This window comes from Mesoplodon mirus, assembly GCF_964341445.2.
Source record: "Mesoplodon mirus genome assembly, chromosome: 1".
Lineage (NCBI taxonomy): Eukaryota > Metazoa > Chordata > Mammalia > Artiodactyla > Ziphiidae > Mesoplodon > Mesoplodon mirus.
In genome coordinates this window covers 12,296,759-12,315,987 of record NC_138976.1, presented here as the reverse complement: position 1 = coordinate 12,315,987, position 19,229 = coordinate 12,296,759, and the positions used below count along the sequence as shown (strand labels likewise).

Below are 19,229 nucleotides of genomic sequence, written 5' to 3'. Positions count from 1 at the left end.
CTTCAGTTTAGAATCACTGTATTAAACAACAGAATCATTAACTCCCCTTGTTCTGATTCCATGCTAAGCAAGCAAAGGTTTGATGCTCTTCTACAGGAAAACAGCTACGACGTGAGAATTAAAGTCATTTAAAAGTCGCACTCCTCATTACAAATTTATAAAATTGGGGCTTCCCTGGTGGCGCAGTGGTTGAGAGTCCGCCTGCCGATTCAGGGGACACGGGTTCGTGCCCCGGTCCGGGAAGATCCCACATGCCGCGGAGCGGCTGGGCCTGTGAGCCATGGCCGCTGAGCCTGCACGTCCGGAGACTGTGCTCCGCAACAGGAGAGGCCACAACAGTGAGAGGCCAGCGTACCACAAAAAAAAAAAAAAAAAAAATTATAAAATTGATAATATGTAGTATGTGACCTTGGTTGTGGTGATTCTGTTCCTGAGGAACCCCCAAAATTCAGGTCTCTAAGCCTATAATCAAGGAAAAGACCTGCAACAATGGTGAGTTTATTAGAGTAAATGCCCTGGAGAGAGGCCTTTTGGCAACTGTCAGCATGATATCCTTTTATTCATGTAAACACTGCTTTTAACATTTTAAACTACAGGGCAGTAGTACAAGATGAAATGGGAGCATGAAATTGAAATCTTTCTAAACTTAGTGCTATTCAAATGTCAGATGTTAGGAGCAGCTGTAGGTGTATGATAATCATAAAACACAAATCTGTATGATACCACTGAGGAAAAGAAACAACATTAAGTCAACAATACACAGTGTGAGAACCAAGCCAGTCACTTCAGGATGATAAATGATTTCTGTAATTTGCCTGCTTAGCCAAAAACATTATGTTCGAGGAACCAGAGATTCATTTCAATTGTTGCCCTAAGGACACAATCAAGCACTGTAACTATCAGGCAGATAGTGTCCAACCCTCACTTGTGGAGATAAGTGAACTCATTTGAACATATTTCCATCATCAATTAACCTGTTATCTCAAACTAAGCAGTGTGCCAAGAAAACCTCCCTTCTGCCTGTACTGTTTTCATTCTTGGACTATAAAACCAGCAAAATAGCTTAAATAAGCTTTGGCTTCAAATTCAGATGTTTTACTTTATAGAAGTACTTTATAGATGTTTTGCTTTATAGAAGCCAATGGGTCTTTCTATTTCCAAGTCCTTGGGCCCTTCTCAAGTCCCCACCAGTAACCTATATTCTTGTAACATGCAGAAATGTCAAGGATTCAGCCTACTTTCCACATCTCTCAGTAACTGTCATCACCCATAAGCCTATTTGGCAATGAAACTACATTGCTAAATAACTTAGGGTTCATCCCTATCCTCTATGCCAAAAACCCCACCAATCTAAATGCAGAGTGGGGCAGTATCCTCAACTTTTCACTCTCTTGTCATCCATAAGACAACATATGGGCCATCTTCAGATTAAAGGCTTTAATCTAATCACCACAGAGAAACAGATAAAAATAATAATAGGGAAGTTAAAACATTACCTACTGTTATGAAGTTTTCAGTATGCTTCCTGACTCCCTTTTAAGATGGTAAACATTAATGAAGTAGGCTTTTTTAGTTCACTTTTACTATTCCAAGAGCCAAGTTTACCAAACTATTTCCTCAGTGTTACTGACACCTTCACGTATGTGTTCTTACACTCACACGTAGTAGTATCACACATATGCAGTATCACAGATGCAATAAATGCAGAAGGCAAAGTTTCCTTTTAACCCTTGTAAGCATTCTGTATTTCTGGGGCCTCTAGACCAGGTAACACCCATTCCAGGTATCTCACACCCAGGCATGTAATGTTTAGATGGTTGCTTGCTACTTACCTTAAAACAAGAAGCTCGATACAGTAGTTGCACAACATGACCAATACTTGTTTTTGATGCCTGAGGAAATCTTGGTTCTAGTCTTTGCACAACAAAAAGTACCAGAACTTTCCTTGAGAGAGCAGAACCATCTTCTAATGCCAGCAACACCAGCTTCAAGGCCTCTTCTTGCATAGCTAGAAGTAAAGAACATGAGTTCATAATAAATGAAGAGACCTGCAGATCATGCCTGTCAGACTACTTTGGGTATTAGTTTATGGTGGTTCATTATCTGCGGTCTGTAAATACTTAGCAGAAAAACAGGCCATCACACGTGCGCAAATACAGTTTACTTAAAAAGAAATCAAGCAAAAGAAAACATGCGTCCTACTAAACAACCAAATAGAACACAAGTCAACAGAACTTAAACAAAATATATCTTCTGTAGGTATTTAATAGTCAACTAGATAATGATAATGTTAAAGTGAAAAAAAAGCCCTCATTTTTAAAACTCACAGAGCTACTATGACAATTAAATAACATGTAGAGAACACATAGTAGTCTTAAGATAAATGGTAATTTTTTAATGCATGAGACTGTTGCTTTGCCTGTCAGAATTATTTTGTATATAATTTAAAAGTGATATTAGCCCCTGGATGCAATACCTAAAGAAGGCATCCATTTATGTTGTTTTCCAGACAGGGAGGTAGAGTATAATCTGAATCTAATCATGAAGGAGCATCAGAAAAACCCAAATTAAGGAATATTCTATAAAATAACTGCCTGCATTCTTCACGAATACCAACATTAGACAAAGAAAGGCTGAGGAATGGTACTATGTTAAAGAAGACTAAAAAGAGACATGACAAATAAACACAATACATGATCTTAGACTCAATCATAAAATGAAAGAAAATAAATGCCATAAAAGGCATTTTTGGAATAACCAACAAAACTGGAGTATGAACTATAGACTGCAGCATTGTACAAATGTTAAGTTTTCTGAATTTGATGAATGTACTGTTTTTACATAGGACACATACTTAAGTGCAAGGGGTAAAGGGGCATGAAATATGCAACCTACTCTCAATGGCTCAGAAGAGAGAAAGAGTGAATTATATAACAAACATAGCAAAATATTAAAAACTAGTGAATATGGATAAAGAGTATATAGGAATTCTCTGCATTATTCTTGTAACTTTTTGGTAAATTTGAAATTATTTAGAATTAAAAAGTTAAAAATACACTGACTCTCAATGAAAACAATGGAACTGAAAGATCATCTAGAATCTAGATTAAAAATCAAACCCCTCTTTTCCCAAGTAAGACATCGAGGCCCAGAAAAGTTAAGTGACTAGGCCAAGTTTCACAACTAGTTAGCAACAAAATTATAATTAGAACCAAGGACTTTTTAAAAGTTGAGGTAAAATTTACGTAACTAAAATTAACCATTTTAAAGTATACAATTCACAATGTTGTACAACCATCAACTCTATCTAGCTCTAAGACATTTTCATCACCTGAAAGGAACTCTATAGCCGTTAAGCAGTCACACCCCATACCCCTGACCGCACCCCCCACACCGCCCCCGTCTCTGGGAACCACTAGCTTGATGTCTGGTTCTATGGATTGACCTTTGTTGATGCTTCATATAAATGGAATCAGAATATTGTGACCTTCTGTCTGTCTTCTTTCACTTAAAATAACATTTTCAAAGTTCATCCACATTGTAGCATGTATTGGTTTCTCAATCCTTTAAATGGCTGAATAATATTCTACTTATAAATATACCACATTTTGTTCATCCATTCATCAGGATTGATGGACATCCAGATTGCTTCTACCTTTTGACTATCGTGCATAATGCTGCTATAAACATTCGAGTACAAGTATTAGTTTGACTACCTGTTTTCAGTTCCTTTGGGTATACACCTAGGAGTGGAACTGCTGGGTCATACGGTAATTCTACGTTTAACTTTTTGAGAAACTGCCAAATTGTTTTTCCATGGAGGCTGCATCATATTACATTCCCAAGTTCTCTAACATCCTTGCCAACACTTTTTATTTTCCACTTTTTAAATTATGGCCAACCTAGTGGGTATGGTATCGCACTGTGATTCTGACTTGCATTTCCTTAATGACCAATGACACTGAGCATCTTTTCATGTACTTCTTGGCCATCTATGTATCTTCTATGGAGAAATGTTTATTTAAGCCCTTGGCCCATTTTTAAAATTGTGTTGTTTATCTTTTTGTTGTCGAGTTATAGAACAAAGGATATTTGGTACCTAGTCTAGTGCTTCTTAGGTAAGGTAAATAAACAAGAGGAAACATCCACAGGTAAGCATTCTTAAATTATATATAAATATGGATTTTAAAAATTATTTTTCAATTTAACTTTGTATTATGGAAAATTTTAAACATATACAAAAGTAGGGATAACATGCACCCATAATACAGCGGCTGACACTAAGGTTTCATCTACTCATTACCCACTTTTCTAGTTTGTTTTGGCTGGAGTGGTTTGAAGCAAATCCAAGATAACATAGTACTTCATCCTTAAATTTCATTATGTATTTCTAACACGTAAGAATTTTAAATTAACGTAACACCATTATCATATCTAAAAAGAGTAATATATTTCCTTAGTATCATCTAATACCCAGTTCAGGTTGAATTTTCTCCCACTGTCTCAAAATTTCTTCTTATAGTTCGCTTCTTTGAGTAAGTATCCAAATAAAGTCCATATATTGCTTTTGATTTGTATGTCTTCAAGCTTAAAAAAAAAACCTATACTAGTTCTCCCCCACTCTCCCACCCGTTTAAAAGAAAATAATTTTTTGCAGAAACAATCATTTTCTAAACAATACACCCACATCCTCGATTTGGCTAATTTTGTATTTGTGATGTTCCTTTATCCTCCTTATTTCATGTAAACTAGAGACTTGATTAGATTCAGAATGAGTTTTTAGCTTTTGGGTTTTTTTTGGGGGGGCAAGCATACACCTTATTCTATGTATCACATCAGGAGATACTTAAGACCTAGATGTCTCACTTTTAGTAATGTTAAGATTGATCAGTGGGTTTGGGCCTTTTTCATTTATTAACCTTTCATCTACTGGTTTTAACAGCCAATAATAATTCTTGCCTAGACCCGTTAATTCATTTTATGTGATTTTTCTAACCTTAACATTGTTTTTCTAAATTTATTAGCTGGAATTTTGCTAAAAGAGAAACCTACCCTCAGAACCCCGAGAAACTGTCCTTGAAAGCAATTTGTAAAGGAAAGTCAGAAAAAACATGCTTGATGTTTTTCTACTCCTTTTCTAATTTTTTTTAAATTTTTTAATTTTTTAATTTTTGCTGTGTTGGGTCTTCGTTTCTGTGCCAGGGCTTTCTCTAGTTGTGGCAAGCGGGGGCCACTCTTCATCGTGGTGCGCGGGCCTCTGACTGTCGTGGCCTCTCTTGTTGCGGAGCACAGGCTCCAGACGTGCAGGCTCAGTAGTTGTGGCTCACGGGCCTAGTTGCTCCGCGGCATGTGGGATCCTCCCAGACCAGAGCTCGAACCCATGTCCCCTGCATTAGCAGGCAGATTCTCAACCACTGCACCACCAGGGAAGCCCCCACTCCTTTTCTAATTTTGAGCATAATGTGTTGGTGCTATAGCAACTGCCAAAGATAACCAATTTATTTTTTCTGTACTATACTATTATTACAAGATCATGGATTTTTACACATTTTATGTGTTTCAATCCATTATAGTCATTATTCATTTGGAGGTTCAGATTGTCCCACTTTTGTCCAGTGGGAGCCTTTTCAAATTCTGTCCTTTTGACAAGATTCTGATGGTCTTTAATAGCTTTTTTGCTTTCTAGCACAAGACTTCCCAGGTTCATCTTGTACTTTTCTACCCTAGAACTGGGATAAGAAATTTATTAAAAGAGCCCTGCTTCTTTTTGGTAGGAAATGGTATTTATTAAAGGCCACAATTTGGGTGCTATGGCTATTCATTGCTTCCAAGCCTTTTAAGTAGACGTAGCTAGGAAACAGTCATTTTCTAGAAAATGAAAAATAAATGAGTCTGTATTTATATTGCCAATTCAAATTTAAGAATGCAGGGTTTTTACATAAATTCTTTGATTTCATACTTGTATCTCTCTTTTTTTAAATGCCAAAAACTTTGATTCCTGATGGCATTAACGTAATTACCTACTTGCTTTATCCTACTGTGTTTGTATAATAGTTTCAAAATAACAATACCAATAGAATTATAAACAATATGACTAGTGAATACAATTTAGGATTTATTATATATCACACTAGGAATATAAAAATCAAAAACACTGTGTTCTAAAGTCACCTGAAACAGTTCATTCCTGATGAATATGCTACCAACTTATGTTTTAGCTTTTCATTCTTAGGCGTTTTTTTGTTTTATTCATTTTATTTACAATTTTAAAACTTATATTTACTAAGAATTGTTTTATGATTACATAAAACATTTACATGGGTACAAACTACAAATCAACGTACACTGAGCGAGATCTAGCTTCTGTCTCCATCTGCTTTCTCTTGGTTCTTCCCTACTCTACATGTTTATTTTTTTTTTTTATTTTTTTTTATTTTTTTTGCGGTATGCGGGCCTCTCACTGTTGCGGCCTCCCCCGCTGCGGAGCACAGGCTCCGGACGCGCAGGCCCAGCGGCCACGGCTCACGGGCCCAGCCGCTCCGCGGCATATGGGATCCTCCCAGACCGGGGCACGAACCCGTATCCCCTGCATCGGCAGGCGGACTCTCAACCACTGCGCCACCAGGGAGGCCCATTTTTTTTTTTTTTTTTTTTTTTTTTTTAATTTTTCCTACCATTGCTTCCTTTGGAAAATACAAACAAATAATTAGAAACTGGTTGTCTCTCTCTCTCTTCCCTATTTAAAAGTGTGCTTTACTATAATATGCACACTATTCTGCACCTTGATTTATTTTTTAACTTAATGTATCTAGAAATCACACCCAACAGAATATATACATTTTCCTCATTACTTTCAACAGATTCATGGTAGTCCACTGGAAGGATATATACCAGTTTACTAAGCCAGTCTCCTATTCATAGACATTCAGGTTGCTTCCAGATGTTTACTGTTATAAACAGTGCTTTATAACTTTATGCATTCTGCATTTTTTGCTATATTTATGGGACAGATTCCTAGAAATAGCACTTTTGGGCCAAAGGGTAGATGCAGAGGTGATTTTGCTAGATAATTGATAAATCCCTCTCTTTCAAGTTTGCACCACTTTGCATTCCCACTATTACTGGATGAAAGCACCTGTTTTCCCACAGCCTTGAAAAGAGACAAAAGTTGTCAGACTTTTGAATTCTGCCAATCTGATAGGTGAGAAATGGTATTTCACTATAACTTTAATGTATATTTCTCTTAATATGAGAAAGACTGAGCACATTTTTATATGTTTGAGGACCATTTACATTACTTTTTCCCTTGAGTTGTCTGTCTGTGCATCTTTAGTCAATTTTTTAACTGGGTAGTTGGTATTTTTCTTGAGTTTTTATAAGTACCTTATATATTAGTTATATTAGCCCTCTGTATGTGATATAATATAAATATTTCCCCAAGTTTCTCTTTTTTTTTTTTACTTTTCTTACGATGTTTTATTATGATGTAATTAAAAAAATTATATAGCCAAATACCAATCTTTTCTGTTATTGCTTCTGGATGTGGAGCCAAAGAAAACAGCGTTTCCTACTCCTAAGTTATAAAGGAATTCACTCATGTATTTGTTTTTATTACCTATACAATTTATTTTTTAATCATAAGTATTTCTAACCTACTTGGAATTTATGTAGCTAAGGAGTATTAAGAAATACATCCACGGGGACTTCCCTGGTTGCAGAGTGGTTAAGAACCCGCCTGCCAATGCAGGGGACACGGGTTCAAGCCCTGGTCCGGGAAGATCCCACATGCTGCGGTGCAACTAAGCCCGTGCGCCACAACTATTGAGCCTGCACTCCAGAGCCTGCGAGCCACAACTACTAAGCCCGTGCACCACAACTGCTTGAGGCCCATGTGCCTAGAGCCCATGCTCTGCAACGAGAAGCCACTGCAATGAGAAGCCCGCACACCACAACGAAGAGCAGCCCCACTCGCCGCAGCTAGAGAAAACCCATGTGTAGCAACGAAGATGCAATGCAGCTAAGAATAAATAAATAAATAAATAGAAAAATATTTTTTATAAAAATCCATGAAAAAAAGAAATAGAAGAAGAAAAAAAAAATTACATCCAATTTTATCTTTTTCCACATGTCTATCCAGTGGTCCCAATGCCACTTAGTAAAAAAGTTTCCTTTGCAAAAATAAATTCTTCCTAGCCTATAGTTCTAAATCAGAAAGGCAAAACAATAAAGCTTCAAGGAGATAACACAGGAAAGTACTTCATAACCTGGGTACAGGTAAAGATTTTTTAAACAGAATGTAGAGGATGGTAACTATAAAGGAATCATCCCCTGATGATTCTTATTTTTTCTAATAATTTGTTTCCCAATTTTAAAGACAATCATGAACTTTTAATTTCTTTCATAAAAAGGTTTACTTTTCTTTACCTACTACCTGTGTATTATTAGGCCTCTAACTCACTTTTCTAATTTGTAAAATTGGATCTGTGACACTTCCCTTAAAGAAATGAGAAATTTATTCTAAAACACTATCACAGTTTTTCATATAAATTATGAATAAAAACTAATTTATCTTTAATTATGTCAATATTTGTATGTATAAATCTGAGTATTCTCACCTACTCCTAGAAATTGGCATCCTCTAGCTCTGACAGCCAATAAGAAAGGCAAGACAGTGATCTATCTTACCTGGCCCTAGAAACTGGCATCCTCGAGCCCTGACAGCAGCCCATAAGTTGGCAGACAATTGCTGAGGGTTCTGGTGCTGTAATATTAGTTCCGTTACAGTTCTTTCTCCAAGTGAACGGGCTGCTCGTATGGCTCTTACACGACCTTCTTCCTCCACCAGTTGACAGTTTACAAGTGTCACCAGTTTCCTTTGCATTGGACGGCTCAGTGCACTCTGGTTCAAACTAGCTACACCTTTAGGAAAAAAGGAAACTACAGTTTTTTTCAATCAAAAAAGACAAGTCAAATTTCATTATCTATTTAATGAAAATATCTAGTATTTAACTATTAAGCCACAATTCCTAATCAGTCCCCATAAGGTACTTTCATTTTTTAACAATGAATATTTTGTCCCTGTTTATTACTACTCTGTGGTAATTGGAGCCTAATTTTTAGTTACTTCGAATTTTATTTGGGTATCCTATTCTCTAGGTTATGTGTGTCCCACAAAAGAGAGTAATTTGGGTTTATTTAGTCTATTCTTCATCTTCACTAAAACTATTGAAGATAAATTTAGAGCTAAATAAATAAAAAATCTAAATGTAATGATTAACAACAGCTCGAGTTTTGGGGGCTTTTTTTGTTGTTGTTGTTTTGTATATAAGACATTTAGAACACGGTTTAATGACAAAATCTTAGATGCTATTCCCTTTTCAGATTCAAAGATATTGCTCCAGCAATTCTTCCCTCTCTCCCACATCATCAATTGTTCCCTTTCTACTTGATCATCTGCATCAGCATACAGTAAGAACAAGCATGCTGTTATTTCATACATCTCAAGAAAATTAATAAATCCTTTTATTCATCCCTTTTCCCGTACCTGCTCTGCCCCATTTCTTTCCTCCGTTTTGCAGCAAATCCTCTAGAGTTGTCTATATTCACTATCTCCAAATCCTTACTTCACAATCTTTAAAACCTATTCCAATCAAGTTTTTGCCACTATCTCTTGACCAAAACTGCTCTTCTCATAACAACAATTACCTCCTCTTTGTTAAATCAATGGTCAATTCTCAATCCTTATCTTATCTGACCGGTCAAGAGCACTCAACACAGATCACTCCTAACTCCTTTAAAAACATTCTTTACTTGGCTTCCAGAACACCCCTGTCTCTTAATTTTCTTCCTTCCTTCTTCCTTTCCAGTCTTCTTTGCTGATTTCATCTTTTCTTCTTGACTTCCTAATGTTAAACGGCCTAGGACCCAGTTTTTGTTTTCTTCTCTATCTATACTCACTACTTAGGTGATCTCATCCAGTCTTATTGCTTTAAATACTACCTGTATGTCAATGACTCCCAAATTTACAGCTCCTATACCTCATTCCTTAACATATATCCACTGGTTACCTAACAGCATCCAAGTGAAGATCTGACATCTCAAATTCAACATGACCAAAACTGAACTCCTGATCTTCCTATCTAAACCTGATGTCCCTGCAGTATTCCTTGTGTAAGTTGATGGCAACTTCTTTTTCCAGGTGCTCAGGCCCCAAAACTCAGGAGTCATACTTGACCCTGCTCTTTCTTTCACACCCACATCCAATTATTTAGGAAATTCTCTTGATTCTACCTTCAAAAAACATCCAGACTGTCCACTTCTCACTACCTCCACTTCCACTAACCTTGTCCCATCAGCCTGTTAACCAATACCCTGGTTCTCCCTTTGTCCTTCTACACTGAATTCTCAACAGAGCAGCTAGTGTGACCCTTTCACCATTAGTCATATCATGTCATTCCTCTGGCTCAAAATCCTAGAGTAACTCCCCAATTTCACTCAGAGTAAAAGCTCAAGTCTTTAAAATGGCCTGTAAATCTGTACATCATCTGGCCTCACCATTTCTTTTCATTATCTCATACTGCCCTCCCCCTCACTCACCCTACTCCAGGTATATTCTCCTGTTTTTGTTCTTTGAAGACACTAGGCATGCCTTGGGGACTTTGTTATTTCTTCTGCCTGGAACAGTCTTTTCCCAGGAACCTACATGGTTAACTACCTCACCTTTTTCATCTCAAGTTCGAAAGCTACCATCTTAACAAGGTCTACACTAATCACCTTGTTTAAAATTGCAACCCACCCTTTTCCCCTCACTCTGACATTTCTGATCCATTTAACTATACTGTTTTCTTTCCACAGCAATTATCATTTGTAACATAGTGCCTGGTACTTAGGACATGCTCTTTAAGTATCTGTTCAATGAATGAATGAGGTAGATAGGATAAGTTTCTCAAGGAAGTCACTGTGTCCAAAATATCCAACAGTGGAAACCACAGAGCAGATACAAAATAAATACTTGATTAATTCACTCACTCAACAACTTTTTATTACATCTATGACCTGCTAGCTACTGAGGATGCAGTGATAAACAGAAGAGAATTCCATTTCTGTCTCAGCACTTAACTTACTGAGCTTATATGCCTATCTCCCCAATAGACTGTGGGCTCCATGAAGACCTTAATCTGTAAGTTATGTAAGTTAACTCTAAGTGCTCCATAAAATTTAATAAATGACTGAATGAATACATGACATTGTCTTAGTAGGATTCATTAAAACTAATATTCTGCTATAGCACCATTAGTTTAATCAGTGAATATAAACATTGTATAAATCTCAATATGTAGTATGTCCGATGAATTCTTAAATTAATAACAATATTGATTATCTCTAGAAAACAGTACAATGTTCTCAATCAAAAAGATTTCCATGATCTCTTTAAGCAAACTCATTTATCAAAACTCAAAATTATTTAATAGGGTATCAACATCAAGTCTTCCAAAATTAATGTATTACCAAGTCCTACTCAACCATAAAAATACTTTTTTATGAACTTACCTTTACCTCCACTTAGTGGTTTTAAGTAGAGTGCCAAATCCTCAACACATTTCTTTGCAACCTCATAGTGTTTGTTCTCACTTAAATTACTTAACTTTACTGATTGATGATCTGGTACCTAAAAAACAAAGAAAAACTGAAGAAATACATTCATCCAGTTCATGCAATTGTTAATTTTATATTTGATAATAATCTTGGTGAGTATAAACTTCTAATACACAGACAATCAAAGTAGTTTAAGTAAAATTAAAGCCAAACACCTAGCCAGTCTGCTTTCCAAGAACCAAGGATATCATACTTAATAGCATGGGCTGGGCGAATTAATGAGAGGAAAAAAGGAGGTAGTTAATTGTACAATGTATCAATGTTATTCCTCGGGGATGATAACTATGCTATAACTTTGAAAAATGTTAACATTAAGGGAAGCTGCAGAAAGTTAACAGGTTCTCTGTGTACTGTTTTTTTGCAATTAAAAAAAGTATTTCAAAATAAAAAGTAGGAAAAAAGGCAAGAACTTTTTTCCCCTTAGCACTTGGCACCTGCTTCCTATATAATTTACTTATTATACTTATTGTTTATGTCTGTCCCCCCTTGTTCTCAATGAAAGGTCAAAACTTGGGTAAAACCTTGGGCAGCTCTGCAACTGCTACAAATGATCTTGAGTAAATTATTTAACTGCTCCAAGTCATGGTCTCTCTATCTGCAAAATGAAGATGAAAATCCCTGTTTCACAGTGCCATTATGAAAATTCAATTTAATTCAACAAATATTTATATTCATGGAGTGCTTACCACGTGCCAAGCAGTTTTAGGCAGTAGGCATCTATCAGTGAGCGAAACAGACAAAATATCTTGCCCTCGTGTAGCTTACATTCTAGTAAAGAGGAAGCAGCCAAAAAAATTTTTTTAAATAAATAAATATATAGTATGATAGAAGGTGGTCAGTAAAAATTATACAGCAAGGATAAGGGGGATTTGAGAGTGTTGGAGGGGGACTGCAATTTTAACAGGGGTGGTCAGGATAGGCTTCCTTGGGAATCATGACATTTGAATATAGACTTGAAAGAGGAGAGAGAATGAGTATCTTAGGCAAAATAACAGTCACTGAAAAAGCCCTCAGGTGGGAACAAGTTTGGTACATCTGACAATTGGTTAGGAGGCCAGTGTGGCTTAAGCAGGAAGAGTGAGGACAGAGCAGGAGATAAGGCTGAAAAGGTAATAGAAGTCACATTGTAAAGACCTGCAAGATAATTTAAGGACCAACTGAGAGAACATTTATAAGTGAAAAAACACAATACCTGACCTATAGCAGATGCTAAATGATAGCTAGTATTATTACAAATAATCTACAGTATTTTATTGACTCTAAGATGCCACTGTTTGCAAGAGGCACTATTGTTTTATGCACCATTAAGGAAAAAACTGCCAATTAACTTATGCCACACTATTGATAAATAGATGCATCTGGATTTCAGAGTGTCTAACTGGATTATGAACACTGAAAAGAAATGTGCTTTAAAAGGAAAACCTCAAATATCAAGACACTAAAGGAATGGAGTATTTTTATTCATTGAATTTTCTGAGAAGTGATTATCAGAAAAATCCTTACTTTCTTGATTTAATATGTAGTACATGAGGTACAGAATTTCATCTTCTTCCTCACCTGTAAAATGGGGATAATAACTACCTGAAGAACTATGACAAGAACTAGTAATAATAGATGTGGACTGCTTACTATCATACCTAACACAAAGTAGGCCCTCATTAAATGAAAGTTATTATAAATCTAGGGTCTTGCTGATTCAGTAAAATGATAAATAAGATATGCTATTTTTATAGCATATGAGCATAAGCAGAAACTGCAGAATTTGTTACTGACACTCCAGAAATTGGTTTTCTATACATACATCTTGTATATGTATATATACCTATACAGACCTATTTTCTCATTTATATCATCCTAAAAATCAAGTGAAGTTTTAAAAGAAAACCAAAAAACCTCCACTTAAGGGTTCTAGATGGTTGATTTCTGGCCAAAGCTTTGATTACATTTCTTTTCATGCACCCTAATGACTAAATATTTATGTATGCTTATATAAAAATGTTTCTTATCCACCAAAATCACTTAAAAACATAACTTTTGACCACAGCACTGAATACAAAAAAGTATATAACTATATGCAATTTACAGCTTTGCATAAGGATTTATAACATTATCTAAAGAAAATCATTTGTGGAATACAATAATGAAAATCAGGTATATTGAGTATTTTTTATGTCTCCAATATCCCTAAACATACTTTGTACCCCTTAATGAACAAAGTTCTATAATTATTACTTATACCAAACACGTAAAATCCTGAAAGGTTACCTGGGCTCCAACTAACTGGAGAAGTGCGAAGTTGACAGGAAGCACATCAATGTCTGTGTTGATGGCAGTCTGATCAAAAGGACAAGCTTTTCGGTGAAGTTTATTCAAGCAGGTCTTGCAAACAGTGTGTGAACAACCTAAACTGATGGGTTTGTGCACATTCTCATCAAATTCATTATAGCAGATTGGACAGGACAGAAATTCTGTCCATTGAGCTGCCTGCACAGGCATTGTGGAAGCTGGATGCTCGGGTTAGCAGTCTAGCAGATCATTATTTTGCTGGGTAGTGTTTTGTAAGCTGGAAATGGACAAAAGTAAGAATTAACCACATATTCATCATTCACCTTTCAAGAGTTAACTGCTTAAGTCAACCATCACAGCTTCAAAACCTAAAACATTTTTTAAAAAAAAATAAATTTATTTATTTATGGCTGTGTTGGGTCTTCATTGCTGCATGCGGGCTTCTCATTGCAGTGGCTTCTCTTGCTGCGGTGCACGGGCTCTAGGCATGGGCTCAGCAGTTGTGGCACACGGGCTTAGTTCCTCCGCGGCACGTGGGATCTTCCTGGAACAGGGATCGAATCCGTGTCCCCTGCATTGGCAGGCGGATTCTCAACCACTGCACCACCAGGGAGGCCCAAAACCTAAAACAATTCTGAATAATTCTATATGCTTTGAACATCTTTTTCTTTAAATCTATTTGCTGAATTAAATTTCTGAAAATTTTTTGTGCAGAAACAATATCCTAATAGTGCTCCTTCTGACTAAACATATTTATATCAGTTGCTCATCAAAGCTTTCATGTATTTTTCTTAATGACCATATCAAATAAGCAGATTAACTTTCCACAATTTCATTTTTAGAAAAACAAATTATTTTGGATTGCTAATTAAAAAAAAAAAAGTGTTTCCTTTGGAAATCTACTACCCCCAAGCATAGTAAGATATGACCTAAGAGTTAGTGAACTCTGGAAATATTGATCCAAACAAAATCACAGTGAGTCAGGAGTGAAGGAACAGCTTTGCCACTTGAATGACCAAGTCAGTCAAGGATAGTTCACCTTGGCAGTTCCACAAAAGAGGAAATCTCTGGTCAGGACTTGACTATGAGGCTAACTAAGGTATTGAAAAAGTATGAGAGAAGACTGTTAATGATAGAGCCGTTTGTTCATAAATGAAAGAATGATGCTAACCTTAAAATACAGTGCCAAAGTAAAAGAAAAAAAAAAAGAAAATATAAATCTTGAATGTAATTCCCTACAATACTTTTGACAAAACATATCAGTTAGTGATATATATATATATATATATATATATATCAAAAAACTGTCAGGTCCAATGAGCAAGATGTTGAAGAATAAAATAATATTCTTATCTAATAACTCTAAGCAGAAAAACAGCAAAATACAGTTGATCCTTCAACAACGCAGGCTTGAACTGCCCAGGTCCACTTATACACATATAATTTTCTTTTTTTTTTATAATGCTTTTTCTTTTAAACATCTTTATTGGAGTATAATCCCTTTACAATGGTGTGTTAGTTTCTGCTTTATAACAAAGTGAATCAGCTATACATATACATACATATACATATATCCCCGTATCTCTTCCCTCTTGTGTCTCCCTCCCTCCCTTCCACCCTCCCTATCCCACCCCTCTAGGTGGTCACAAAGCACGGAGCTGATCTCCCTGTGCTAATCTCCCTGTGCTATGCGGCTCCTTCCCACTAGCTATCCATTTTACATTTGGTAGATACACAGATATTTCTCAGTAGTAAATACTACAGTACTACTGAGTATGGCTGATTGAATCCACAGATGCAGAGGAACCATGGATACAGATGGACAAGTATAAATTATATGTGGATTAACCCCAGCATTATTCAAGGGTCAACTGTTTAAATTTCTATCTTTATATATGAATATGATTAAAAGGCACACAGGGAAAAAAATGACAGTGATTTTTCTTTTCTTATTCCTAAGATTAAAACATTCCATAATTTTTAATAAAATATTTAGTATCAAAACCTCTAATTTAGGGCTTCTCTGGTGGCACAGTGGTTGAGAGTCCGCCTGCCGATGCAGGGGACATGGGTTCGTGCCCCGGTCCGGGAAGATCCCACATGCCGTGGAGTGGCTGGGCCCGTGAGCCATGGCCTCTGAGCCTGCGAGTCCGGAGCCTGTGCTCCCCAACGGGAGAGGCCACAACAGTGAGAGGCCCGCGTACCTCAAAAAACACAAACAAAACAAACAAACAAACAAAAACCTCTAATTTAAAATTTTTAGATCCTGGGACTTCCTTGGTGGCGCAGTGGTTAAGAATCCGCCTGCCAATGTAGGTGACACAGGTTCGAGCCCTGGTCCAGGAAGATCCCACACGCCACGGAGCAACTAAGCCTGTGCGCCATAACTACTGAGCCTGCGCTCTAGAGCCCGCTAGCCACAACTACTGAAGCCCGCGTGACTATAGCCTGTGTTCTGCAACGAGAAGCCACCGCAATGAGAAGCCCGCACACCGCAACAAAGAGTAGGCCCCACTCGCCGCAACCAGAGAAAAGCCTGCGCACAGCAACGAAGACCCAACGCAGCCAAAAATAAATACATAAATAAATAATTAATTTAAAATATATATATAAAAAATAAAATAAAATCTTTAGATCCCGAACTTGAACACTCTACATTTCACAAATTTTCTGCATCTTCCAATTCAAAACTTATATAAGTCTGACAGATGCTCTCTGGTGAACAAGAAATCTAGGTATTTAGGGCAATTATCAGCCAATACTTTATTTCATAAGAATGTTTACCAATCTAAATATATTAGTGCCACAGAAATTAGATGTTTAAAAATGTAATCAGATTCAGGACAGAAAAGTGTGTAACTGATTCTCAACCACACGCTCAAATGAGGAATTCTATTAGCCTTTATTGTGCTTTTTAAGTTCAAAAAAACTAAGGTTTTAAAAAATACCTTGGTAAAAATGAATTACAGAACTTGCTGTGTAAAAAGCACCTACACAAACTTTTCCTCAAACAGCTCTGATGCAAAGTATCTAATATCTTTATTTATAAACTACCCAAATCTTGCAAATTATGTTTACTTTATTTTACACATTTCCACATCTGTCAATGCCATCAATCTTAAAAACAGTCTGCTTCCAACTTCAGAGATGAGCACTGAGCAGGTGAACACATCACTCCTTGAAACTACTCAACATTTTTAATGTTTAGTCTTCTAGGCTGCCAAATTATACAAGGAAAAGACCTTTAAGGAAGGATGAATTTCATGTTAAATCTAGTGCTGAGAGCCCTAATTTAGTTAATAACTTGAACTGATAAAATATTTATCAAAACAAGACACTGCATCTATTTTTTTCTTAACGGCCACCTGTTTGGAAATGCTAATTCTGTGGGTTAGGATACCATGGGCCACTGGGTAATAGGAAACTAGTAGCAAATACTCTTTCCTTATTTAGTTTTCCAAGATCATCCTGAAATGCTTTACGTTAAAGTTAATCAGTGGGGGGAGAAAAGCCATTTCAGTTTGAACTAAACATAAAAATGCTGTCTTTCATATTTTCGCCTACTAGTTTTGAAGTGTTTCAAATTATTCAGGAATACACTTGATAGTTTTAATATCTCATATGTGTTTCTAGGTCTAAGAACAGCAGAAGTTTTAATATAATTAATGCTGAGACATTTAATTTCTAGTAGAAATCAAATAAATACCTTTGAAAGAAAAAAAAAATTTGCCAAATTCTCCTTCTGCTATGTGTCAGATTCTAACTTTCTGACAGGAAAATTACAAACTGAACTTTCCTGGTAAGATATAAGAAACGGTTTGACTTTTTTAAATGTTTTTCCTCAGTACCACTGTTGATAAATTCTAGATTCCTCAATTATGATAAAGACAAAATAAAATTTTGTCTGAAACACTGAAATGTTTAATTAGTGATGACAAAACTGACCTTTCATTCCTTTCAAAGGCACTTTGTAAATGTTTACCTAGAAAATATTTTTATAATTATCAAAAATGATAGCCTACTGACTCTATAATTTATTTTTTAAAAAGCATCTAAATGACCCATAGCAAGCTAATAATATATATTGATGTGTAAAACTCGCAGGTTTATACTAATACATGCCATAGTAACTTACTTGAAACTATGGAAGTTTTAAATTGCTAATAACATTTATATTTAACAGTAAAGTAAGTATCCATCCTAAAGATACTCCCAAAACGTCTCAAACTGAGATAAAATGGCTTAAAAAGGCCATACCTCTAGATATATAAAGGGACTACTTAAGAAGAACATTCAAATTAAATTATTTGTATTAAGTCATTTTATTTACTAGTTACTAAAATTGAAGAATAACAAGATAAAGTATAGGAGTGAGAAATGCTATATTAGACAGGAGACCTTAAACAGATTTTTACTCAAGTAATTTTTCAGGCTATAAGTTCCTTGTAATGCATAGTAACTCATAAAACAGGAAGAGTAATAGACACCTCTTACATGATGCAAATTAGAAATTGCTTTATTAAAGGCAAACTGCTTATCACCTAAGTACTTTCATTTTCTTAGTCCACCATGATATTATGCACTCAGTTCGGGACTATGAAACTTGATTTTAAAATGTCAGAGTAAGGTTTATGCCCCGTTCACCATTGTATAATAAAAAAATACAGTATTTCACAATTATCTTTATAAAGATGTAAACATTAGGGCTCAGGTCTGTTAATTAAAACATTGTTTTCATTTTAGTTCACCCATGTGAGAAACTTAAGCTACTGAAATGGACTGTAACAGTACTTCTCAATTCAGAAACCTTAAAAATAATTAGTTTTGGACTTAAAAAATTGTATTTAAAGCATCATAGGTACAATTTAGACCTTAACCTATAAAACTAACAAACAAAACCAATGAAAATAATCTGTAAGTTCTAAAACTCAGCATTCAAACATATGAAAAGGACTGGAAAAAAGGAACTAAATTACAATGTTAAAGACTATTATACGTGCTTCAGTATATGTTATGAAAGATATATGACCCAAGTTTTACTTCTAAAATCCACCATGGGGTTGAACTCAGTTTTTTAATAAGTATGAGATTTAACTTTCAATGTCTTCTACAGTAATGGGATAATTTTCTATTTTAACTAATATAACCAATAAAGTTTTGCTACTTTAGTGATGACTACCTGAAAAATACTTTTTTTGAGATAGAACTTAATTACTCACTTCTGCCTATCAAATAATGGCCACTGGATAAATTTACCCTTCATATTATCAAAGTCTTTAGCCTTTTGG

At 35.7% G+C, this 19,229-nt stretch overlaps 1 protein-coding gene across 1 annotated transcript in view; it reads right to left on the bottom strand.

Moving 5' to 3' along the window:
• RC3H2 (ring finger and CCCH-type domains 2) overlaps window positions 1–19,229 on the bottom strand; it is a 52,358-nt gene that overhangs the window by 30,318 nt on the left and 2,811 nt on the right. The window contains exons 2-5 of the mRNA XM_082622070.1: window positions 13,921–14,218; window positions 11,551–11,668; window positions 8,686–8,919; window positions 1,833–2,008 (exon numbers count right to left, since the gene is read on the bottom strand). Of these exons, the coding sequence (XP_082478196.1) occupies window positions 1,833–2,008; window positions 8,686–8,919; window positions 11,551–11,668; window positions 13,921–14,151 (759 nt within the window). The 5' untranslated portion in view covers window positions 14,152–14,218. The remainder of the gene's footprint in view (window positions 1–1,832; window positions 2,009–8,685; window positions 8,920–11,550; window positions 11,669–13,920; window positions 14,219–19,229) is intronic.